This window comes from Cottoperca gobio, chromosome 12, assembly GCF_900634415.1.
Source record: "Cottoperca gobio chromosome 12, fCotGob3.1, whole genome shotgun sequence".
Taxonomy (NCBI): Eukaryota; Metazoa; Chordata; class Actinopteri; order Perciformes; family Bovichtidae; genus Cottoperca; species Cottoperca gobio.
In genome coordinates, this window is record NC_041366.1 from 13009668 (window position 1) to 13029685 (window position 20018).

Consider the following 20018-nt stretch of genomic DNA (forward strand, 5'->3'; position numbering starts at 1 on the left):
CTAACGCCATTGTTGATGAATTATCATGGATGTTTTTTGGATTGTCAAGTTGTGATTTGTTAATTAACTGCTACCGCTTCACTGCTAACAAAGATAGCCATTATTTCTTTTGACACTATTGTGTTGCTAATATAACATTCTATTACTGTTGAGCTAAAATGTTGACATTGTGTATTTGACATTTTCTTTTACTTTTACTCTAGAGGACTGGATGTTTATTAGATGATTACTGTGGTGTACTTCCTATAAGGACTGAATGTTGTTCTTTCACTGGTGATACATTGTTTCTTAATGCAGTGAGGTAGAAGGTCACTAATCTGTTTTCTTGTTATTGCACGGATCCATTTAAACAATAATTGTGGTCAGGCTCTTATACCAATAACAGGTTAACAATATCTTCCTATACAGGACAACTGCTGTCTTTACCCGCTGTTTAGCTCACTACACACGTACTGAGAACATGGGGAATATATTCATCCGTCTTTGGTACTCTCCAATTAAAGTATTTTACTGTGAAGCAAAAGTTGCAAGGAAAAGGTTAAGATAACAAAAATAGAGAGTAGAGGAATAATACCAATACTGCTTTATTGAATAATTTCTATGGTTCCTCAAAAATCTAGGAGAAGTTGAGTGTACTAATGTAGGCTTTCTGCCTTCAGTGTGTCTCTATGGTTGATTTGTTTATCTTATATTTTTGAGTGAAATATCAACAACTAATCTAAGTCTAGGTAACAGAAAAACATCCTTCATAACAAACAGACAGGACCTGTGGAGTTTGGACACGGCTCTGAGCAGCAGGAGCTGGTTTTTGGACGACTGTTGGTGGCGTGCTGGTTTGAACTGGACGCACTGGGGCTGAGACACAACCAACAATATTAGAATCACTTTCATTGGTTCACACATCAATTGTGCAAAGTATAAGAGTGAAGGAACTGAGGAAGGACTTTCTTACCCATTACAGCCGGTGGCTTAGTGGCCGAGAGTGGAGGGGCGGTCAAGCTACTGGAATTGGGAGTAACTGTTTTAGGCAGCGGGGAATTGAAGGAGAAAGACTGTGGGGATGGTGCTGGTGTCTCCAGTGCTAAAAACCTTGTGAAAGAACAGACAGATTAAGTATTTGTATGCTTGTGTAGTCCCAGTCAATAAAAGATCAAAAATAATGATTTACCTCTCATTTAGATTAATTTTCACTGCTGCTGGGGAGGCAGCAGCAATGCTCTGGGGTGTTGGAGCTGGAACTGGAGACGCCACCGCTGAAGGTTTGATGGGAGGGGTGAAGGAAAAAGCTGAAGGTGCCGAGGGAGTTTCAGAGGGAGGTTTGGAGGCAAAGGAGAAGCCTGAGGATCCCGAGCCAAAAGGGGCGGATGCCGCCAGGGAGAAAGCTGGAGGAGCAGAGGGGGCGCATGTAGATGGGACCGAGAAAACGAAGCCTGATGATGCAGACGATACAGCTGTGGGAACAATGCTGAATGGGGCAGCGGAGGAAGATGCAGCAAGGGCCAGAGGAGTGGAAGCAGCTGCTGAAGTAAGACCGAGGTTTGGGAATGTTGCTGGGACAGATGGGAAGGAGGCAATCATTCTGGGTGGTTGGGCTGCCAAAGAACCTGTGAACAGATAATACATTTGCTTTCATTTGATCTCGACTTGATCGCAAGTTGTGTCGACAAGGAAAGGTTGCTAATTCTTGAAGCCTTAGAGAGAATAACAAGTCCACATTTTTCATGGTTGCTTCTATCAGAGTTCAAAAGGAGTTTGTTCAAAGGTTGTTGAGCCTCGAGGAGTTTGGCTGGGTAAAAAGGCTGGTTCATAGAAAAGTAAGCACTTCACAGTTCAGTCAAAGACCCCTGCATGATCAAAACAACTGAAGAAATGTTGTGATTATTTTCATTTTTCACATTTACTTCACAACGTTCTAGCTACAGAATAAAAAACTCTTATGAAAACAACATTTTGCTTCAGAAAATGTGAAATAAATAATAATAATACTACAAATAACAAATTATACCTTTCGGCTTTCATCACCGCTGCACTCAAACACAACTCACTTTGTAGGCTTTATTTGATGTTAAGTGGGATAAGACTTTAATTAACTTTAAGGACTAAAAATGTTATGCATAATAAAAGCCAGGGGTGGGGAACCTCCGGGCCGTATACGGCCCACAAGACCATTTGATCTGGCCCTCGAGGTAATTCGTAAAACGCAAGCTAAAAAAACTAGACGGCAATATTTTTAAAACAGCCGACTGACTGTTTCTTGGCCAAGGTCAGGGTCCCTGAACACAACACGAGAGGAACGTGCCATTATCAAGGATTTCTGATAAAATGGAAAGATACATGGATAAAAAAGTTGCTTTTTTTCACAGCATAAAAGAAAAGTGAATTGAATGGGCTGCGTCTTAAAATGTTTTGCAGAGGTTATGAGTTCAATAATTAGTATGGCCCTCGAAGGATGTTGTAAAAAAGAAATTGCCCTTGATAGGTAAAAGGTTCCCCCCCCCCCCCCCTGCTTTAAGACATTAAGGGAAGCTTAATGAGGGATGGATTTGGACATGCGTTTGCTTGACTGGGTCACTTCACACGTAGAAATGGCCCTTTAGAAACCAATGGGCGACATGTCAGATGATATGTCCATGTTTGTCAGCAGCCTATGATGGCATCACACAAGGAAATGAAATATCTTGCTAACACTTTGGTATCACTGCATTAGATGATTATCACTTGAGGAAATGTATCATTGCAATGTGTGAGTATCAATAATTGAGCAGCCCTACAACATTCTTGTACTAAAACATCTGTTGAGTTCACCAGCTCTCACCTGGCTTGGGAAGTCTCTCTCCCTCCGGGGCCAGGACAGTGGGCACCGAGACCAGCTGCTTCACCCCGGGATTGAGGTTGAGCAGAGAAAATGGGCAGAGTATTCCCTCCGTGGATAGCATCAGCATGGTGGGCACAGGGGGCAAGGTCTTCTCGTCGGCTTTGAAAGGGTGAGGGATGGGAGGCAAACAATCAGACGGAGATATACTGTAGTCTACATGATGTGCAGTGAAAGAGGATTTCACAAAACATACCAAACAAATGACTCTCATGCACACAGAGTCCATTTCCTCTCCCTCTGACATACTTTGTAACCTTCCACAAATCAGAGAGCCAGGAAGAATCTGTAGCTATCTTGGAGTTTTGTATAGAGTCTATTAACTGCGAGCCTCATGCATGTATAATCTACATTGCACAGTAACAGACTTTTGTAAAAAAAAAAAGAAAAAAAAAAAAAAAAAAAAAAAAAAAAAAAAGATTTAGCCATTCTTCACAGCTTTTTGCTTCCAACTCACACCACTGCACAAGGAAAATGATTAACAGCAAGTGTTGTATGCCCACTATGCTTGCTATTTTCATGATGGCAAAATGCTGTTTGTCACTTTAACCATCATGAAGGTGTTGACATTATTGGAGCACAATGAAAGTAAGGTAACGCTGTACCTATCACTTTGGATGGAGCTCATTCTGCCCCCATGTGGTTAAAATAAGTTCCTAGTGTTCAGTTCAAAAAGGCACGCTGAAGTCGTGTACAGAGAAAATTGTCCTAAAATGCCTCATCTGGTAAAACACAGTTAATCGCATTCCTCTTCTTGCCAAAACCCCCAAACTCTTTCCTGCTCTTCACACCCACTTTCTAAAATCATGCAGTGCGCTGTGCGCTGTAGACAAAAATGGCAAAACGAGTCTAAACCAACATTTAAAAACAATGGAACGGAGTAAAGATGCATTAGTCAGAGTTGATACTAGTCATTTCAGATACGTCAACAAAAAGTACACTGAACACGTTTTCCTCTCTGTTCTCTCTACAGCTGTCTCATATCATAAACTATTCCTCAAGTATAACTGTCACTGTCATCAGCGGATGACAGCAGCAGTTGCTCTTTCTTCGTACACTTCAGTGTTACCACTGACTCACCTCTCCGGCTACTGTACTGTATATTCATTCCACACACTGCATGCATGCTTTTGACATTACGAAATGATTTAGCATTGCATACATGCAAAGATATGTCTACTACAGACACATACACCCACACACAAATATAAATTTAATATTCAATGTGCAAGTACATATTGAAGCAAATATGGAAAATGGCAAGTATTGTGTTTCACTAAATAAAGTGACACTAAAGTTCTCCACAAATTAAGCACACAATGCAGAGAACAAATCAAAAATACAGCATCTAATGTTGAGTTTAATCTCAGCTATGAAAACATAGTACTGAGAAGCAATACGAGGGTAAACAAAAGGGAGAGGCACACGGTAAAACCTCATCAGCATTCTGCAACAGGATTGTCTGGGCTTTGTCGTTTGTTGTGGTCCTCTAGCTTGTCTGAGCAATTTTAATGAGTGCATTTTTTTTCTCCACAGATAACTCTTGTTACTCTCCCTTTGCTTTCCCTATCTAATGTTGTTTCACTTCGCTAAAAAAAGCTTTTGATCAGACTACAATCGTGTCAAAATGTTGGTTTTTCTTCCTTGCCGGGGAGGGTGTTCTTGGAGTGAGCGGAGAGAGATGTGACTAGACAGCAACAGCAGCTCTACGTGAATGTCTGGCAGACTAGGCCATTTAAGATAAAACAGTGCACTGAGACAGGAGCTTATCACTATTCTTTACACATGCTGCAATAGAGCACTGCAGTGGATGCTGTATGCACAAAGAAACCTGCCGGAGTTCAGCTTCATCTGATCATTAGGGGAGTGTTACCATAAAATGCTTTGGAACTTAAACAAAGACAAGGGAGTGCGGTTCAATCGATAACACCAACGATTATGAAATTAATGTTAATTTTAATAGGACACAAACCGCCTTGATACTTATATATGCCTACAAACAACTTAATACCAGAGAAATCATTTGCTTGTAGGAAACTGAGAAGACAAAGAGAAAAAGCCGCAGTGCTCTTAAGTGTTTCTTTAAAACAGTCAAACGTACATCTGACCCGCTACAGTATGAAATATTCTTAGCATACATGTTCATTAAAACAGGCTCATCAGGGTGGGCGCTATCGCTGACAGCAGATGGTGTACAAACCTGCCTAAACTGGTTTGATTCTCTTCGCACCGTCCATACTGTCATTTTCTATTAACTATTTTCTGAAAAACGCAGTGAGCTTCACCACAGACGTGCGAAACCGTTTATAATTAATGACACTGTGAAAATAAAAGGGATGAATCTAAAATGTTAAAATATACAGTATATGGCAATTGCAAGTGGGATGTTGGGATTTCATTATGGTAGAGAATAAGGTTGAAAACATTCCATGACAATAGTATGTGATTTTATATTGTGAAAGCGATCATAGAAAATATTGGGATATAATACATTTTCTGAAGATTTTATTCAGAAACTAGTCACAACTGAATAACCAGATAGTAGTGCCTGTTTAGGCTGATACCACGAATACATGCCAAATCAAGGTTCACCTCACTGATGCATAAATCATGTAAATCCAACATTACCATTTAACCAGTCCTGCGCATTGATTTGAAACACTGCCACTGAAACATTTGACCTTTGATCAAATAAAAAAAACTGATAAAATGCCATAAAAATCCCAAAGACTCTTTAACTAGAAAGTGTTAAGTGTAGCCATATTGTGTAGGGGTGCAAATCAGGTCAGACAGGTGAAGAGAGGAAATAAACAGAAAGCCAAATTCCCTTACTGATTTGGATCTCCTGCTGGCTGGTGTAGTCTATGGCTAAGCCAAGGGGCAGAGTGTCTTCATTGGTCTCAGTCACAGGAAGCTCAGCCCTACTCGCATCTTCCAGGATCCAAAGCTCCCAGTTCTATAAAGGACAACAAGCAGTCATGGTCGTCACAGTCTACAGACATTTGGTGTGCTTCCTCACACCATACAGTAAGCATCAAACCGTAAATTAAATTATGAAAATACCGAGCATCAGAACACGTAATCAGTTGATACTTAACAATCAACACTAAAGACACCTTTAATTTATATATATATTCAAAACAGAGTGTCATTTCATTTCAAGTTGTCACTTAATAAGTACCTTGTCCTCTGGTCTGGCGGCTATGACACCGACTTCAATGGAAGCCGCTGATGCCGCAAACACGAGGTCCCTGGATGAAATAAACAATGAGGCAAAGCAGCAAATTTCACCAATTTCACATGGTATTGAAAGAAAATCAGACACAGTTATAACGCTTTTGGGTGCCTCCTATAGCATCCATGCCTGTAAATCGTGGTCATACATACCAGTCTTCTACATGGCTGAGAAAGTAGTGGTGTTGTCGCTCCGTGCAGCTGCCGTACACCGTGTCACTAAAGTTCAGATACTTTATCTCCACCTTCTCATCCTTCTTCTACAAATAAACACACAAGAACAAATCACAGATTAACATAATTGCATACGGTATATTAACAAGATGGAACAACTGATGACCCTTTTGTATGGTGGAAGCAGATTTTAGCTGCTTAATAATGTTGCATTTTACAAGAAAAAGAATGCCACTACACATACTCAGAAGCTTGACATCCAACTGCGTTTTAAAATGTCATATTCTGTGACACAGTTGATGTGAACAAGGAGATGTGTGGTACGTTGTGACCTAAGTAACACCTTATACTGCATGCCTTTATGTAGCCTGCATGTAGTCCGTTACATGAAGCATCCTACTTAAATAACAATACATAAGCAGGCGCATGGGAGCTGCAGTAGGAGCCTCTATGTAACTACAGAGCCACTACATAAACAATCTGGTAACGCCACAAAGCATGTGGGCCTCGAAGCTGCAAAATATTATCTGGCAAAGCATCTAATGCTACATTTGTTTCTTCACCTTTTTGTTGTGGCCGTGTGGAGAAAATATCTTCAACAAAACACGTAACATTCAAGTGAATCTCAAAAGAAATATATAAATGCATTTGCTGAGGCGATGAGTAAAACAGCATTGAACACTGGAGGGCTGCAACCTGACAGTAATCCAGAATGTGAGAAGGTGAATTCAGTGCACTGTGGATGTATGGCGTACTCACAGGGAGGGAGATCAACACTAGCTCAGGAGGGGTCTCAAGAGACCCATCTGCCGCAGCATATACCACTGCAAACACAAAGGTTCTCAGCCACAGCACATCCAGAACTGTGCGAGACAGGGAAGAGAAGCATTAGCCGCAGATGGGATTCAAACACAGTAATGAAAGTAAAAGTAAGTTAGAATATATAATATATTGCTCAGTATATGGGCGTACATCACAGATCTCATTTCATTTTATCGGTACGGGATTCACCTTACCTTTGACAGGTTCGTCAGAGGTGTAGAAGTTTGGACATGGGATAACTTTTTTTTCCTCCAGTGCCTTTTCAACAGGAGGAGAAAATCAGTTATTCATCTTGTCGATCGGATGCTGCAGCTCTCAGGGAGCAATAAGTGTTCAGTTTTTTATTACGGTGAATTAGGTTTACTTACTGGTGTATACTGACTGACTGTGGAATTCATTTTTCCTGCAGAAACTTGTTTTCCTTTTGGACTCCAGCAAACTGTGTGAAACAAAGTATATTAACCATATTGAGCCACAATAGAGATATGGAGGACAAGTAAACCCAACTATGAAGCGCAGAATCTCACTCACGACATGTGATGCCACTTGAAGCAGGGAGCTCGGCGGACACTTTGACACAGTCAGTAACATCCAAAATCATCATACGGCCGTCAGACAGACAGGCGGCCAACATGGATGCCTGTAGAGGATTCCACTTTAGGTCTTGCACTAAAGTGCCAGGATGTACCGGTGGCAGCAGTGATGCAAAAGGCAGCTTCTGTGATCTTGCCTATAAAAAGGCAAAAAGAAAAGTTTTAAAAGTTTTAAGTCAAATGCATTTATATTTAATAACTGAATATCCTGGCAAGAAAAGCACTGACATTGAAACTGAAATGTTTGTATCTTGAAATGTATTTAATTTCCATGAAATTATATCATTAAGTATTACCTTATAATAATTAAACATTTTGGAGTATGCAGACTATGCCCCTCGGCAGTAAAGGTTTACAAACTGTGTATTTATTAGATCAAAATAAAAATAAACAGCAAAAGTATTATTTGGAGACTGAATTTAAAATTTAAAAAATTAAAACATGTATGTAAAATTTGTATTAGAACAGATCGGTAATTCCCTCTAGACATTGTTCATTCAAGTAAATCTGCATTGGACAATTATTTAGTGGAGGACTATTGTGATCCCCAAACCTGCAACACCTTCACTCACAGTACAGTACAACTAGAACATCTTCAACCGTCTCTCTAGGTTTGTTATACAATATAAGCATATACACACTTGAGATAAGCGTGATGCATTTCTACAACACTGGCACATTAAATACAAAGCTAAAAGTCACCTTGTTCATGAAGGTGCGGACATCGTAGAATGTGAGGAACAAACCCCCCTCCTCAGACATGCCACATACTGACAATGTAAGTTCATCGCAACTGAGAGCCAAGTGGTGCAGGGACAGCTCCACAGACACATCTGCCAATGCTGCAATCCCCTCGACTAGAAGAAAAGAGGAAAAATTGAGTAAATTGTGAGTAATGAGACATGAATGAAGATGAAGATGTATTTTTAGCAACAGTAAAATATAGGAGAATATTGTGCAAAACTGATAAATATTAAAATTCAAACCTGTATGGTCATATTCATACCTATTTCGTTGGTGTTGCCATCATATTTATCGGCACCCAGAATGTCTTGAGTTGGGAAAACTTTGAAAGTTCTGCCGAGCCCGACAAAAGTTAAACCAAATTTGTTTGAGATGGTAAGCAGACTAGTTCTTTCTTTTGGTAAATCTCCAGCAGGGTGAAATACTCTTGTTTTCGTCATCTGTCGAAACTGAAAATCCTGAAATCAAACAAAAACAAGCACTGCTAATTACTTCAGGGTCAGCAGTTATGGATCGTAAACATACAGTATGTGGTTAGTTGCAAATTAAACTGTACCTCCTTCTAGAAAGAATAACAAGAATATACAGTAAACATGCTTGACAACATGGGGGTGTGCGATAACAGTCAAATCTAACAGCCACATATATTTCACTGCAAGAAACATAAAGTGTTATACTTTCGTTTTAAACAAGTATCTGGCTACTATCACTACTTGAGTAGTTTGTTAACAACAGTGTTTTACGCAAAGCCCCAAAATGAAAGTTAAAATCTTGGTTGATAACCAACTTCCTGTGCAGTCATGTCACGTTAGCTAATGATGCTAAACTGCGTTGGTTACGTTACAGCAACATTGATTGAACGTGACAATAACTTAATGACTTTATTTCACGCACATGAGGTTGTTAATTCACCAAACCAGAAGATAACGGTCAACTCTCACTGAGCAATACGTTATACGACTTAGCTAGGTAATGAGCTAATAGCTAATGTGCTATCATAAGCAACTGGCTACAAACTGAGAAGATAAGCTGTAACAGCTTTTCGTTTCAGAATTTTGGACTGTAACCAACGTCTCTAACGGCTATTTGTGTCCAAGTTACCAATATGGCTCTGTACGTGCTTTTGGGTAAGAGTTAAACAGAAACAACATAATCCCGAAGAGCTAGTCAGCCAGTTAAGCTACCCAGAACCATTGGAAATGCTAGCAAATATTAGCTTACACGTGCTAACCTGTCAACACAACTTATTGCCAACAGTTTACCTTCATTTCCCTCTCAGGGGGGGAGTCTGTGTCCTCACTCATTTTGAAGCACAGAAGCTGTGACTTCTCCAGGTGATCTGATGTATTAGTCAATCCTTCCTTGTTTGTGTCTGAGACAAGTTTCTGGTGAGCCACATTGGTCTGCTAGGACAGCTAAACACACGCCGCGCAATTTTTGCCATAGAAAAACGTCATTGTTACGTAGGATGACAAATAGATAGCAGAGCACCCTGAGACCACATCATAACTCATACACGAACTAATTTACCTGGCATATCTGGCATATTTTGGAGTATGCCTAGGGTTACATTTAAAGACACGAGAAAATCTTAAATATTTAAATTAAATGTTTAGAAAGTTCTTAAAAAGTAGGCTATATTGTTTGATAATGATGTGTTTCAGTAAATCAGTCAATAGGCTATAAAACATTGTATAAATTGACTATCTTTTTGCCTTCTGTAAAAATGACTTCTTATTGTGGCTTTCCAAAAAAAGTTTCAATATGATGATTTACATACTTTTGTCAAGCTGAGGTCATTTGCGTCAATGTCATGCTATGTTTGATGTGATTCAAAATGTAATCCTTTTATACACTAGGCCTACATCCCAACTTGAAAAACTTCTCAAACAAGGTTCCTTGGGGTGAAATCTTTTCCAATGAGATTGTCTTGTGCAACAGGTATTTGTGGGTACATAGCTATCTTAAAGAAATAACATAATACCATACAAACAGAGACAAAAGAAAGAGGAGCACAGTATGGTGAAGTAAGGACTTTTTATTAGAAAGCAGATTTTTCTGTATTGCATTTAAAGAAATCAGGTACTCTTGGACTACACAACTGAAACTGGTGATGGCAAATACCATGATGGGAATGAAAAGTAGATTCTTATGCAACATCAAAAGTGGCAACTTGCATTTCTGTTGTATATATTATTGATGCTTGAGTCAGAAGGCGCATAAACATTTTACATTTGAAACATAAAGCAGTATCGACACTGAAATTGTCCCATCCCTGGTCCAAGCCCTGTTGATAGTGAAGAACATTACCATGATCAAAGTGCAGGGTTGCATGATAAGATCCTCTCCGTCATATGGACTGTTGACCATTGAGAGGTTACCAATAAGCCCAGACTTAGGACCAAGTTCGGCCCATGCTTACCAGAGCATTACAGATATGGTCCATGTCAACATGGGACAGCTCTGTTCACAAAGCACCAAGGTATCAGTCCAATATCAGTCAGTTCTTGTTGCACACACTTATAACCAAGAAGGCTGGAGTTAACATCATCATGCCCCTCCAGCCTGGAAAGTAAGCTAGCACAGACCAAAGCAAGCCGGAGAAAGACAAAGCAAATAGCAAGAGCACAGCAAGTCATGTCAGATCTCCCATAATGCACTTTGGGTCTCATCCTTATTCTGATTGTCAGCGCTCTGAACACATGGCTTTTAAAGTTGCGTTTTCTCCTCATTCGCCAAACCCACGGTCACTCTTTTCTTTCATTTTTTTCTAAGTAGTTCTAAAGTGCTGGCATTATGTTCAAGGACACATACAAACGTTTAGTGCATTTTTTCTGAGTCTGCTGAAAGTTCAAATGCACACTCAATTGGGTAGTTAGTTTATGTATTCCTCTCTTTATCACTACTTTGCTGTCATTATTATAGTAGATTAAACTTGATGCAAACATTCATTAAAAGGCCAGGGTGTGTGATAAAAGCACAACCCTACTCATTGCAAGACTCCACAGTCTTTGTTTGCTAACAGTGACAACAGTTATTCAGCATAAAATACATGGTGCATAAAGATCAGAGGTTTCATTGGGTTAGAGTGAGTGTCTGAATGGCATGCATTTTATGATACAAGAGTCTCTTTGCATATAAATGTATTGTTTTCAGGATAAACTACTCCATGGAACTACTGTGCCCATCAGTTTTACAGTTATGGGGGATGAACAGAGCACTAAGATTTTAGAAAGTAAGTAACAATTTATTTGCAAAGAAATGTTTGTAAAAACTGGTTATTTTCAACCAACAAATCACCATCCTATCTTTTTTCATTTCATTTTCAATGAGCATCCAGGTGAATGACAGATAACCAATTTCTGTCATTAAATAAAAAAAAAATATTAAGAAAATAATTCATAACTACAGAAGTCGCTGTGAAGGAGACACTGGTTTCAATCAAATATATATGTAAAATACATAACATTACATACATTTTACAGGACTTTTTTTTTCTTTCAGCAAACAACTCATCCTCCCAAAAGGTAAGCCATGACATTCTCTGAGAATATCTCAGTTTATAGTGCAACATCATTCATGTTCAAATTCGCCCTGTACAAAAAGAAAAACTGTAATTTTTTCTCAAAAAAATGTTGGTATTTTTAGGTGGCTGGAACAGAGTCAGACCAATTTGCAGTAAGGCAGACAAACAGTGAACAAGCTGAAATGTGAACGCATCAAGGGAAACAAATGTAAAATAAAATATGTATGCGGGATTGTTTTTATGAGGAAGACTGGTACAAAGAGAAGTCTCTCTAAAGTCTGATCTTAAATCTGAACAAGCGAATATAATAGATTTGTATATACTTTTTTTGGGATGTCTGTTAATCTTATAAATAATGTTAGGATGTCCAGGAGATCCATGGTAGTTACTCATTTGCTGTTGAAGGGTTCACGATAATTAGGCTGCTAAAAGAATGAGATGATGGCAAAATAGCTAGAAGAATTAATAAAATATAAAATACTTTACACTGAGCAAAGGCTCTTGGAGGACAATTTAAGTAAAGAAAAGAATCTGTTGATGTCGGCATCCTTCTTTGTCTTGTTCATCGCTGAACATAAAAGGTTCATATCACAACACCCACACAGTCACAGTCCAAGGCCCTTTATCACTACAGTGGACGATATCAATGTTTCCCACCCCATATTATTTTCCGCTATGTATTAATTGGAGTTCATTTCAGATTCCATAAAAACAAATCTGCCTTTTTGAAAATAGAACCAAAAGCATACATTTATTGTGCATGAAAATACAAAAAGAGAAACATAGAATGAAGATATGTTGTACTTACTGCACAATTTAACAGTGGTGCAGACGGGTTTAACATTTTTGGGCAGCAGGTGATTAAGTTGCGAGCTATTTTGTGATCAAAAAGTAATAACTGTGAATTTAGTTTACTTCCAAATGATACATTTGGGGAAGACTGTTTTACCTTGGTTGACAAAATCAGAATTACAGGTGATCCCGTAAAGAGTAACTTTAGGAACGAGCTAGAAAATGTCACGATTTCTCTGTTTTGTGAACACATGTCATTTCAAAATTAGTGACGCACTTCTTGGGATAAAAATAAAAATAGGAGTAATTAAAGCCTGTATTCGAACCTCGCTCCGTTTTTTTATATATTAGGGGAAATCCCTCCACTTTGGAAGACCAGTTTAAAAATGGCTTCAGCTTTAGGTTTGAACATAATCCAGCCTCACAGTCAACGTAATGTTATATCATGGCCCATTTTCTAAGAGTATATAATTGAAGAAAAGGTGGATCATATAAAAAAAAGAGTTTTTGACCATTTTCAAATCAAGGCTTCGACCCCTTGCCAAAGCAGTTTACATTCAGTCATCATCTCATCTTCTATCACAGCCCTGTTTTATCCATGGTGGACCACATGTCTTCCAAAAGAAAAGAAAGAAAATACTAGATACTGTAAACGTCATTATTATTACTACCTAGTGCAATTATAATCCAGAGTCCTCTTAAAGCTTCCCCTAAAGAATCCAAAATAAGATACGTAAACACAAACCTTTAAGGTGGCACAGCACTAAATCATAAACAAACGCATCAAATGTATCGAGGGCTTTTATATACTGTATGTTTTGCTTGGTTGTTAGCTTATTCTATCAATTTTTGCAGTGGTTCACTAAATGTGATGGTCTGACCTTGTGATTGAATGTATTTTGACACAGTAAACAGGGGGGAAAAAAACATACAACAGTCTGTCTCTCAAAAATAAATGCACAAAACAACAAAGGAAGGCAGTTTGGACTGAGTCCCTATGCGTGGCAGAAAGCATTTACAGCAGAACAGATATAAAAAAAAAAAAAAAATAAATGAGTATGACAAATACAGGTTTTAGTCCCTGTCCGACATTGCCCCACTTTTCCCGCTTCCAAAACACAGAAAACGTTATCTTCAGAAAGAACAGTTTTCTCTTTACAAACCCACAATCTCCTCATCAAATAAACAATCAGGGTGATGTGGAGGACATTTTCAGTCTTTAGTACAGTCACATTTTACCAAACTCCTTAGCTTCCCACCCTTTAAACTTTTTTTTGAGTGCAAATGCAATAAGCCAGCAGAAATTGCTCTTATAAGTTTTATTCAATAATTTACCCCCCAACCCCCCCGCCCACCCCCATGAAAAAACCCCAGAATGGAAGCAGGACTATGTAGTCTTGGTGCCAATCACATCACCACATCAAGGTGAAACAGTGCTTTGCTTCTCTACCACTCAGTGTAGTGCACTTCCTCTTACCACTCCATATATTCAGTCTCCTCGACCCGTGGTGACGGCACGCTCCGTAGCTAAAAAGAAGATCCGATCGGTACTGTGTCAAACACAGTTGATCCTGCGTCACACACAGGTCAGTTCTAACACGTGTCAGACTGAGGTCAGATCCCAGTGAGAAATGGAAAAAAAGTCCTTTAATGGCATATCTTGAGGCAATAGTAGCTGTTTTCTTATTTCGATGCAGGTTTGTGGCTTTGTTGTTGTTGTTTTCAATAATTATCTGTATCCATTGTTTTCAGGCATGCAAGCTTGGATTGTTCTTGTTGATGTCTCTCTCTCTCTCTCTCTCTCTCTGTATCTCCAAGACAGAATGACGTATCGTGAAAAGGAAATTTTCAAAGGTAAAAAGCATCGTTACATTTTTTTGGACAATGTATTTTTAATGCGTCAGTGCAGATATTAAAGGCTAAGTATCCTAAGGTGAGAAATGTGCGGGCATGTGTGTGGATCTTTCTGTGTGTGTGTGTGTGTGTGTGTGTGTGTGTGTGTGTGTGTGTGTGTGGTTGGGAGGGGCGGGCTGAAGCAGACACAGGCATCACATTCACAATCTAATTCGACATGTCACGGGCAAATATGCATGAAAACACAACTCCATGTGATAGATTATTTGTTGGATTGTGGAGAACATTGTAGCTTTCGCAGAAAAAACTTTTCCTCTTTTTTTATCCTAAAAATGACCCAATGTTTTATAAGAAAGGAAAATTGTTCTGTTTAATGGTGGTAATGCATTGCTTGACCTTTAATTATAATACAATCTTTTTATTCATACAAATACAACAAAATAAGCTGCTTTTCAACAGAGCTTCGTTTCTCTGATCTTTTGATCGTTTCTCTATTTCTCCCAAGTTGACATGGGTTATTCTCGGATGTGGCTTTCCAAGGAAACAGAATAACTTTACATACCATTATACCACACTCCAAAAAATGCCAGCAAAGCAGCAGTAGCTTTTGTATTGCGCTGAAATTATGAATCATTCCAGCCATTTGTTTTGCTATCAGGCCTTTGTGATATTGCTGAGGGTGCCTAAATACCCATGTAAATACTGGATATACTAAGAAAAAGGATGGAGCAGAAAGGGTCGCTTTTCTTAATGTGCTAATGCCATGCCTGTGTCTACTTCTACTATGAGAGATCTACTTCCACTAACGGTGAGTATGCGTGTACACAAGCACACGTGTGCGCATGCATGTGTGACAAATGCCTGTATAATAAGATCTACAAGATTTTTGTGCTGAATAATTCCTGTTGAGGAAGCACAGAGGAGAAGAAAGAGTGGTGGACGAGATGTTAGAGTAAGAGAGCAAGCAAAAGAAAATGCAATGTTAAACAGATTTCACAATGTGAGAGGCAGCCCCAAAAGGACAATCACTGTCCGTTCACCCTCAGACCTTGTCCAAAATTTTCCACTTCCTGCTCTGGTGGCGTGTCACCACAATTGCCTGCCTCAGCTCCTGGGATCAAAGTTGGCGCCCCCAGTGATCCGTCTACACCTTCTAACCCAGCTTCATCCTCATCTTCCTCCATCTCCTCCTGGACTACTCCTTCACCTTCAGCCTCTGCTCCAGCTGCCCCAGACCCGGGGCTGCCCTCTGTCAGCGGTGGGTGAGTCCTGAGAGGGTCCTTGCGATCTGGATACAACCTAGGCTCTAGAGCCTTGAAGTCAGGCTCGAAGGGGAGGGTAACCCCCTGTTGAGAGGCACCCAGTGCCAGGCCCAGACCCACAGCAGCACCCATGCCCATTCCCGCACGGTACACCTCCATGCTATCAGGCAACATGGACTTGATCTTGGGCAACCACCGCTTGCGGACACGCCTCGCATTTGTGCACATGTCAGCAGCAATCACATTCATTTCACTCTCCTTGAAGTTAGGGTTGAAATTTTGACAGTAGACTGTAAAAGAGAGAGGAGAAACAAAACTCAATGTAGACAAAGTGTGCTCTAAAATGTAAAATTCACATATATTTGATGATTTGGGGAATAAACCTACGTTTGACAGCGTTGAGGACCCTGCTGTCCAGGGGTTTCCTACTGGGGTCACTAGTAGAAGAACGGATACCTGTCCCACAGCTATTGGCTAAAGTGTTCCTGCAAGAATACAGAGTCGACACCAGGGGGCAGAGTCAGCAACAGCCACATACAGTAGATAAACATGGGAACACACATAACTAACCGCATTGCACAACATGGCCACAGATGGAGTGTGAAAGTTGGTTTGAGACAACAGTGGTAGTGTTGGAGTCGTACAAAGAACTCTAATCTTACAGTAGGCTCATGAAGACTCATACAAACAGTTCTGCTTAGTTCTGCATGTCTTTATACTCACCTATCAAAGAATGTGGCAAGCAGACGGCGAAGCAAGACTTTGTGTTTGATACCAGCACATAGATGACAATTCATCAGCTGTCCTCGAGTCATGAACACCTGTGTACCTAGTGTAGAAACAAAAAAGAGGATTTGCTGAGAAAACCGCTCATATTACAATCCATTTGTCTTTGCAGACTCTCTGGGGCTTTGTCCTTTCTCTCTTTGGCCCAATTGCCAGTTCATCTTTTGTTCTTTTGCTACATTAGAAATTCCTGTTCAAGGAGATTTTTCACTGAAGCTTCAGCTGTGCAAAGAAGATTCATAAATCAGGGGAGCAATCGAAGTTGAAGGCCATAAAACAAGGCACTACGAACACACTGTTAAATTACCATATTATTACGGTTTTGCCTTCTTTTCATAACCATCTCTTTCACAAATTGTATTCTGTATCTCTTATGCAGACTACAGAAGTGAATAACTCGTTACCATTGTGTTTTTCAATTACATCACCACATGATTGATCTGAGCATGCGGTAACTTTTTGAACTCTTGCACCAATACTAAATTGATTAAACTTTTTGGCCTGCTCCTTTGTATGAAGTATATTAGCTACACGTGGAACAGTACCTTGTCACTTTGAAAGTCTCTGTACTGACTTGCCAAGAGCGGTGTCTGGCAGTCTGACCAAAGAGTTCAGTTTTTGTTTCATCATACCAAAAGAAGGATTTTTTCTCATGCTCTCAGAGCCGTGTAAGGGCCATTTGGCAAACTCCCGGCAGGCTGTCATATGCTTTTTACTCTAGAGTGACTTCTGTCTAGTCACTCTACTATAAAGGCCTGATTGATGAGGACTGCAGAGATGGTTGTCCTTCTGTCACTCTCCTTAATCTCTGCAGAGAAACTCGGCAGCTTTCTTCTGTCCCTTTCAGATCACCAAAATGATGTGGCTCAAAACCAGTAAGGCGGCCAATCAGAATCTTGTTGAAAGAGGGTCAGATGCAGGTTCAATACAAGCGTCTCCTGCTTAAAAGGGATATGAGCAGTCGGCAATATGAGGAGGAATATCATCCCCCTTGTTAGCGAAATGACTATCTTCCTTGTTAACCTTCCACCCCCCCCCTCTCTATTTCATTATAGCAGAGAGTGCAGGGGCAGAGGGGTTGTTGTCTAGTCTGCCTGACTCATTGATCCATTATTACGAATGTAGTTTGTGCAAGTTTAGAAGCCTACACCGGGCGCAGCTGTGTCATGTTCTGGCTGTTGATCGCAGCCGCTGGGTTCACACGCAGGAGCACCACGAAGTGTCGATTGTCAGGCAAGTAGTGGCCTGGCTGTTCACTCAACAAGTGTCTGTCTGTCTGTCTGTCTGTCTGTCTGTCTGTCTGTCTGTCCGTGTATCTGTCTGTCTGTCTGTCTGTCCGTGTATCTGTCTGTCTGTCCATGTATCTGTGTATCTGTCTGTCTGTCTGTCTGTCCGTGTGTCTGTCCGTGTGTCTGTCTGTCCGTGTATCTGTGTATCTGTGTGTCTGTCTGTCCGTCTGTCTATCCGTGTGTCTGTCTGTGTGTCTATCTATCTATCTGTCTGTCTGTCTGTCCGTGTATCTGTCTGTCTGTCTGTCTGTCTGTCCGTGTGTCTGTCTGTCCGTGTGTCTGTGTATCTGTGTGTCTGTCTGTCTGTCTGTCCGTGTGTCTGTCCGTGTGTCTGTGTATCTGTCTGTCTGTCTGTCTATCCGTGTGTCTGTCTGTGTGTCTGTCTGTCTGTCCGTGTATCTGTCTGTCTGTCTGTCCGTGTATCTGTCTGTCTGTCTGTCCGTGTGTCTGTCCGTGTGTCTGTCTGTCCGTGTGTCTGTGTATCTGTGTGTCTGTCTGTCTGTCTGTGTGTCTATCTATCTGTCTGTCTGTCCGTGTATCTGTGTGTCTGTCCGTGTGTCTGTCTGTCTGTCCGTGTATCTGTCTGTCTGTCTGTCCGTGTATCTGTCTGTCTGTCTGTCCGTGTGTCTGTCTGTCCGTGTGTCCGTGTATCTGTGTATCTGTGTGTCTGTGTGTCTGTGTGTCTGTCTGTCTGTCTGTCTGTCCGTGTATCTGTCTGTCTGTCTGTCCGTGTGTCTGTCTGTCCGTGTGTCTGTGTGTCTGTCTGTCCGTGTGTCTTTCTGTGTGTCTATCTATCTGTCTGTCTGTCTGTCCGTCCGTGTGTCCGTGTATCTGTGTGTCTGTCTGTCTGTCTGTGTGTCTGTCTGTCTGTCTGTCTATCCGTGTGTCTGTCTGTGTGTCTATCTATCTGTCTGTCTGTCTGTCTGTCTGTCCGTGTATCTGTCTGTCTGTCTGTCTGTCTGTCCGTGTATCTGTCTGTCTGTCTGTCTGTCTGTGTGTCTGTCCGTGTGTCTGTCCGTGTGTCCGTGTATCTGTCTGTCTGTCTGTCCGTGTGTCTGTCTGTCCGTGTGTCCGTGTATCCGTGTGTCTGTCTGTCTGTCTGTCTGTCTGTCCGTGTATCTGTCTGTCTGTCTGTCTGTCCGTGTGTCTGTGTATCTGTCTGTCTGTCTGTCCGTGTGTCCGTGTATCTGTGTATCTGTGTGTCTATCTGTCTGTCTGTCTGTCCGTGTATCTGTGTATCTGTGTGTCTGTCTGTCCGTGTGTCTGTCCGTGTGTCTGTCCGTGTGTCTGTCCGTGTGTCTATCTATCTGTCTGTCTGTCCGTGTGTCCGTGTGTATCTGTGTGTCTGTGTGTCTGTTTGTCTGTCGGTATGTCTGTCCGTGTGTCTGTTTGTCTGTCGGTATGTCTGTCCGTGTGTCCGTCTGTCTGTCCGTGTGTCTGTCTGTCCGTGTGTCCGTGTGTCTGTCTGTCTGTCTGTCTGTCTGTCTGTCTGTCTGTCTGTCTGTCTGTCTGTCTGTCCGTGTGTCCGTGTGTCCGTGTGTCTGTCTGTCTGTCTGTATGTCCGTGTGTCTGTCCGTGTGTCTGTGTATTCACAAAGGAATACCGGGAGTTCTTTGATTCCTGAACTTACTAGTTGAACTTAATTCTATCCGTTTAATTTGAAAAAAACGATAAAATATTTAATGATATAAATGTGCAAAAGGGTTTAAAAATCATTTCAGAAACTCAATACAATCAAGTTATTCTCTGTGCATGTGATAAAATGTGTCAATGCGTGCGAGTAGCTACATTATTGTGTGTGCGTGCCTACCAGCTACCAATTCCAGCTTCTCCCCAGGGTCCCCCTCAGTGTAGAGCTTAGGGTGGCAGCGGTAGCCTATCTGGCTGATGAGGCTTGCAGGCAGCGCCACCAGGTCCCTGCGGATCAGCACACAGTTGCGGCTCTCCAAGGCCAAGGGCATCGCTGCCATCTCTGGCTTATCCTGGACTGATGAAAGTAAGCAAGAACAGAAAATGTTCAGAAAGCTTTTGTTACACGGCAAAAGAGGAAGAGATAAATGCGTACATTTC

The 20018-nt window shown here is 40.9% G+C and overlaps 2 protein-coding genes across 12 annotated transcripts in view; both read right to left on the bottom strand.

Annotated features, from left to right (window-relative positions):
- Positions 1-9917, bottom strand: part of nup214 (nucleoporin 214) — a 35404-nt gene extending 25487 nt beyond the window's left edge. For 4 of the 8 annotated variants that reach the window (XM_029444381.1, XM_029444380.1, XM_029444378.1 and 1 more), the window contains exons 1-14: positions 9702-9916; positions 8702-8897; positions 8398-8552; positions 7634-7832; positions 7471-7541; positions 7297-7360; positions 7040-7143; positions 6260-6366; positions 6054-6123; positions 5705-5828; positions 2816-2974; positions 1169-1604; positions 953-1089; positions 767-855 (exon numbers count right to left, since the gene is read on the bottom strand). In XM_029444381.1, the coding sequence (XP_029300241.1) occupies positions 767-855; positions 953-1089; positions 1169-1604; positions 2816-2974; positions 5705-5828; positions 6054-6123; positions 6260-6366; positions 7040-7143; positions 7297-7360; positions 7471-7541; positions 7634-7832; positions 8398-8552; positions 8702-8897; positions 9702-9743 (1953 nt within the window). In that variant the 5' untranslated portion in view covers positions 9744-9916. Of the gene's footprint in view, positions 1-766; positions 856-952; positions 1090-1168; positions 1605-2815; positions 2975-5704; positions 5829-6053; positions 6124-6259; positions 6367-7039; positions 7144-7296; positions 7361-7470; positions 7542-7633; positions 7833-8397; positions 8553-8701; positions 8898-9701 lie in introns of all 8 variants that reach the window. The other 4 variants (XM_029444376.1, XM_029444377.1, XM_029444379.1 and 1 more) reach the window with 1 other exon arrangement.
- Positions 9918-14740: 4823 nt separating this feature from the next.
- nacc2 (NACC family member 2) overlaps positions 14741-20018 on the bottom strand; it is a 28835-nt gene continuing 23557 nt past the window's right edge. For all 4 annotated transcript variants that reach the window (XM_029444294.1, XM_029444296.1, XM_029444295.1 and 1 more), the window contains 4 exons: positions 19759-19935; positions 16597-16702; positions 16261-16358; positions 14741-16163 (listed from right to left, as the gene is read on the bottom strand). In XM_029444294.1, coding sequence (XP_029300154.1) covers positions 15637-16163; positions 16261-16358; positions 16597-16702; positions 19759-19935 — 908 coding nt within the window. In that variant the 3' untranslated portion in view covers positions 14741-15636. The remainder of the gene's footprint in view (positions 16164-16260; positions 16359-16596; positions 16703-19758; positions 19936-20018) is intronic.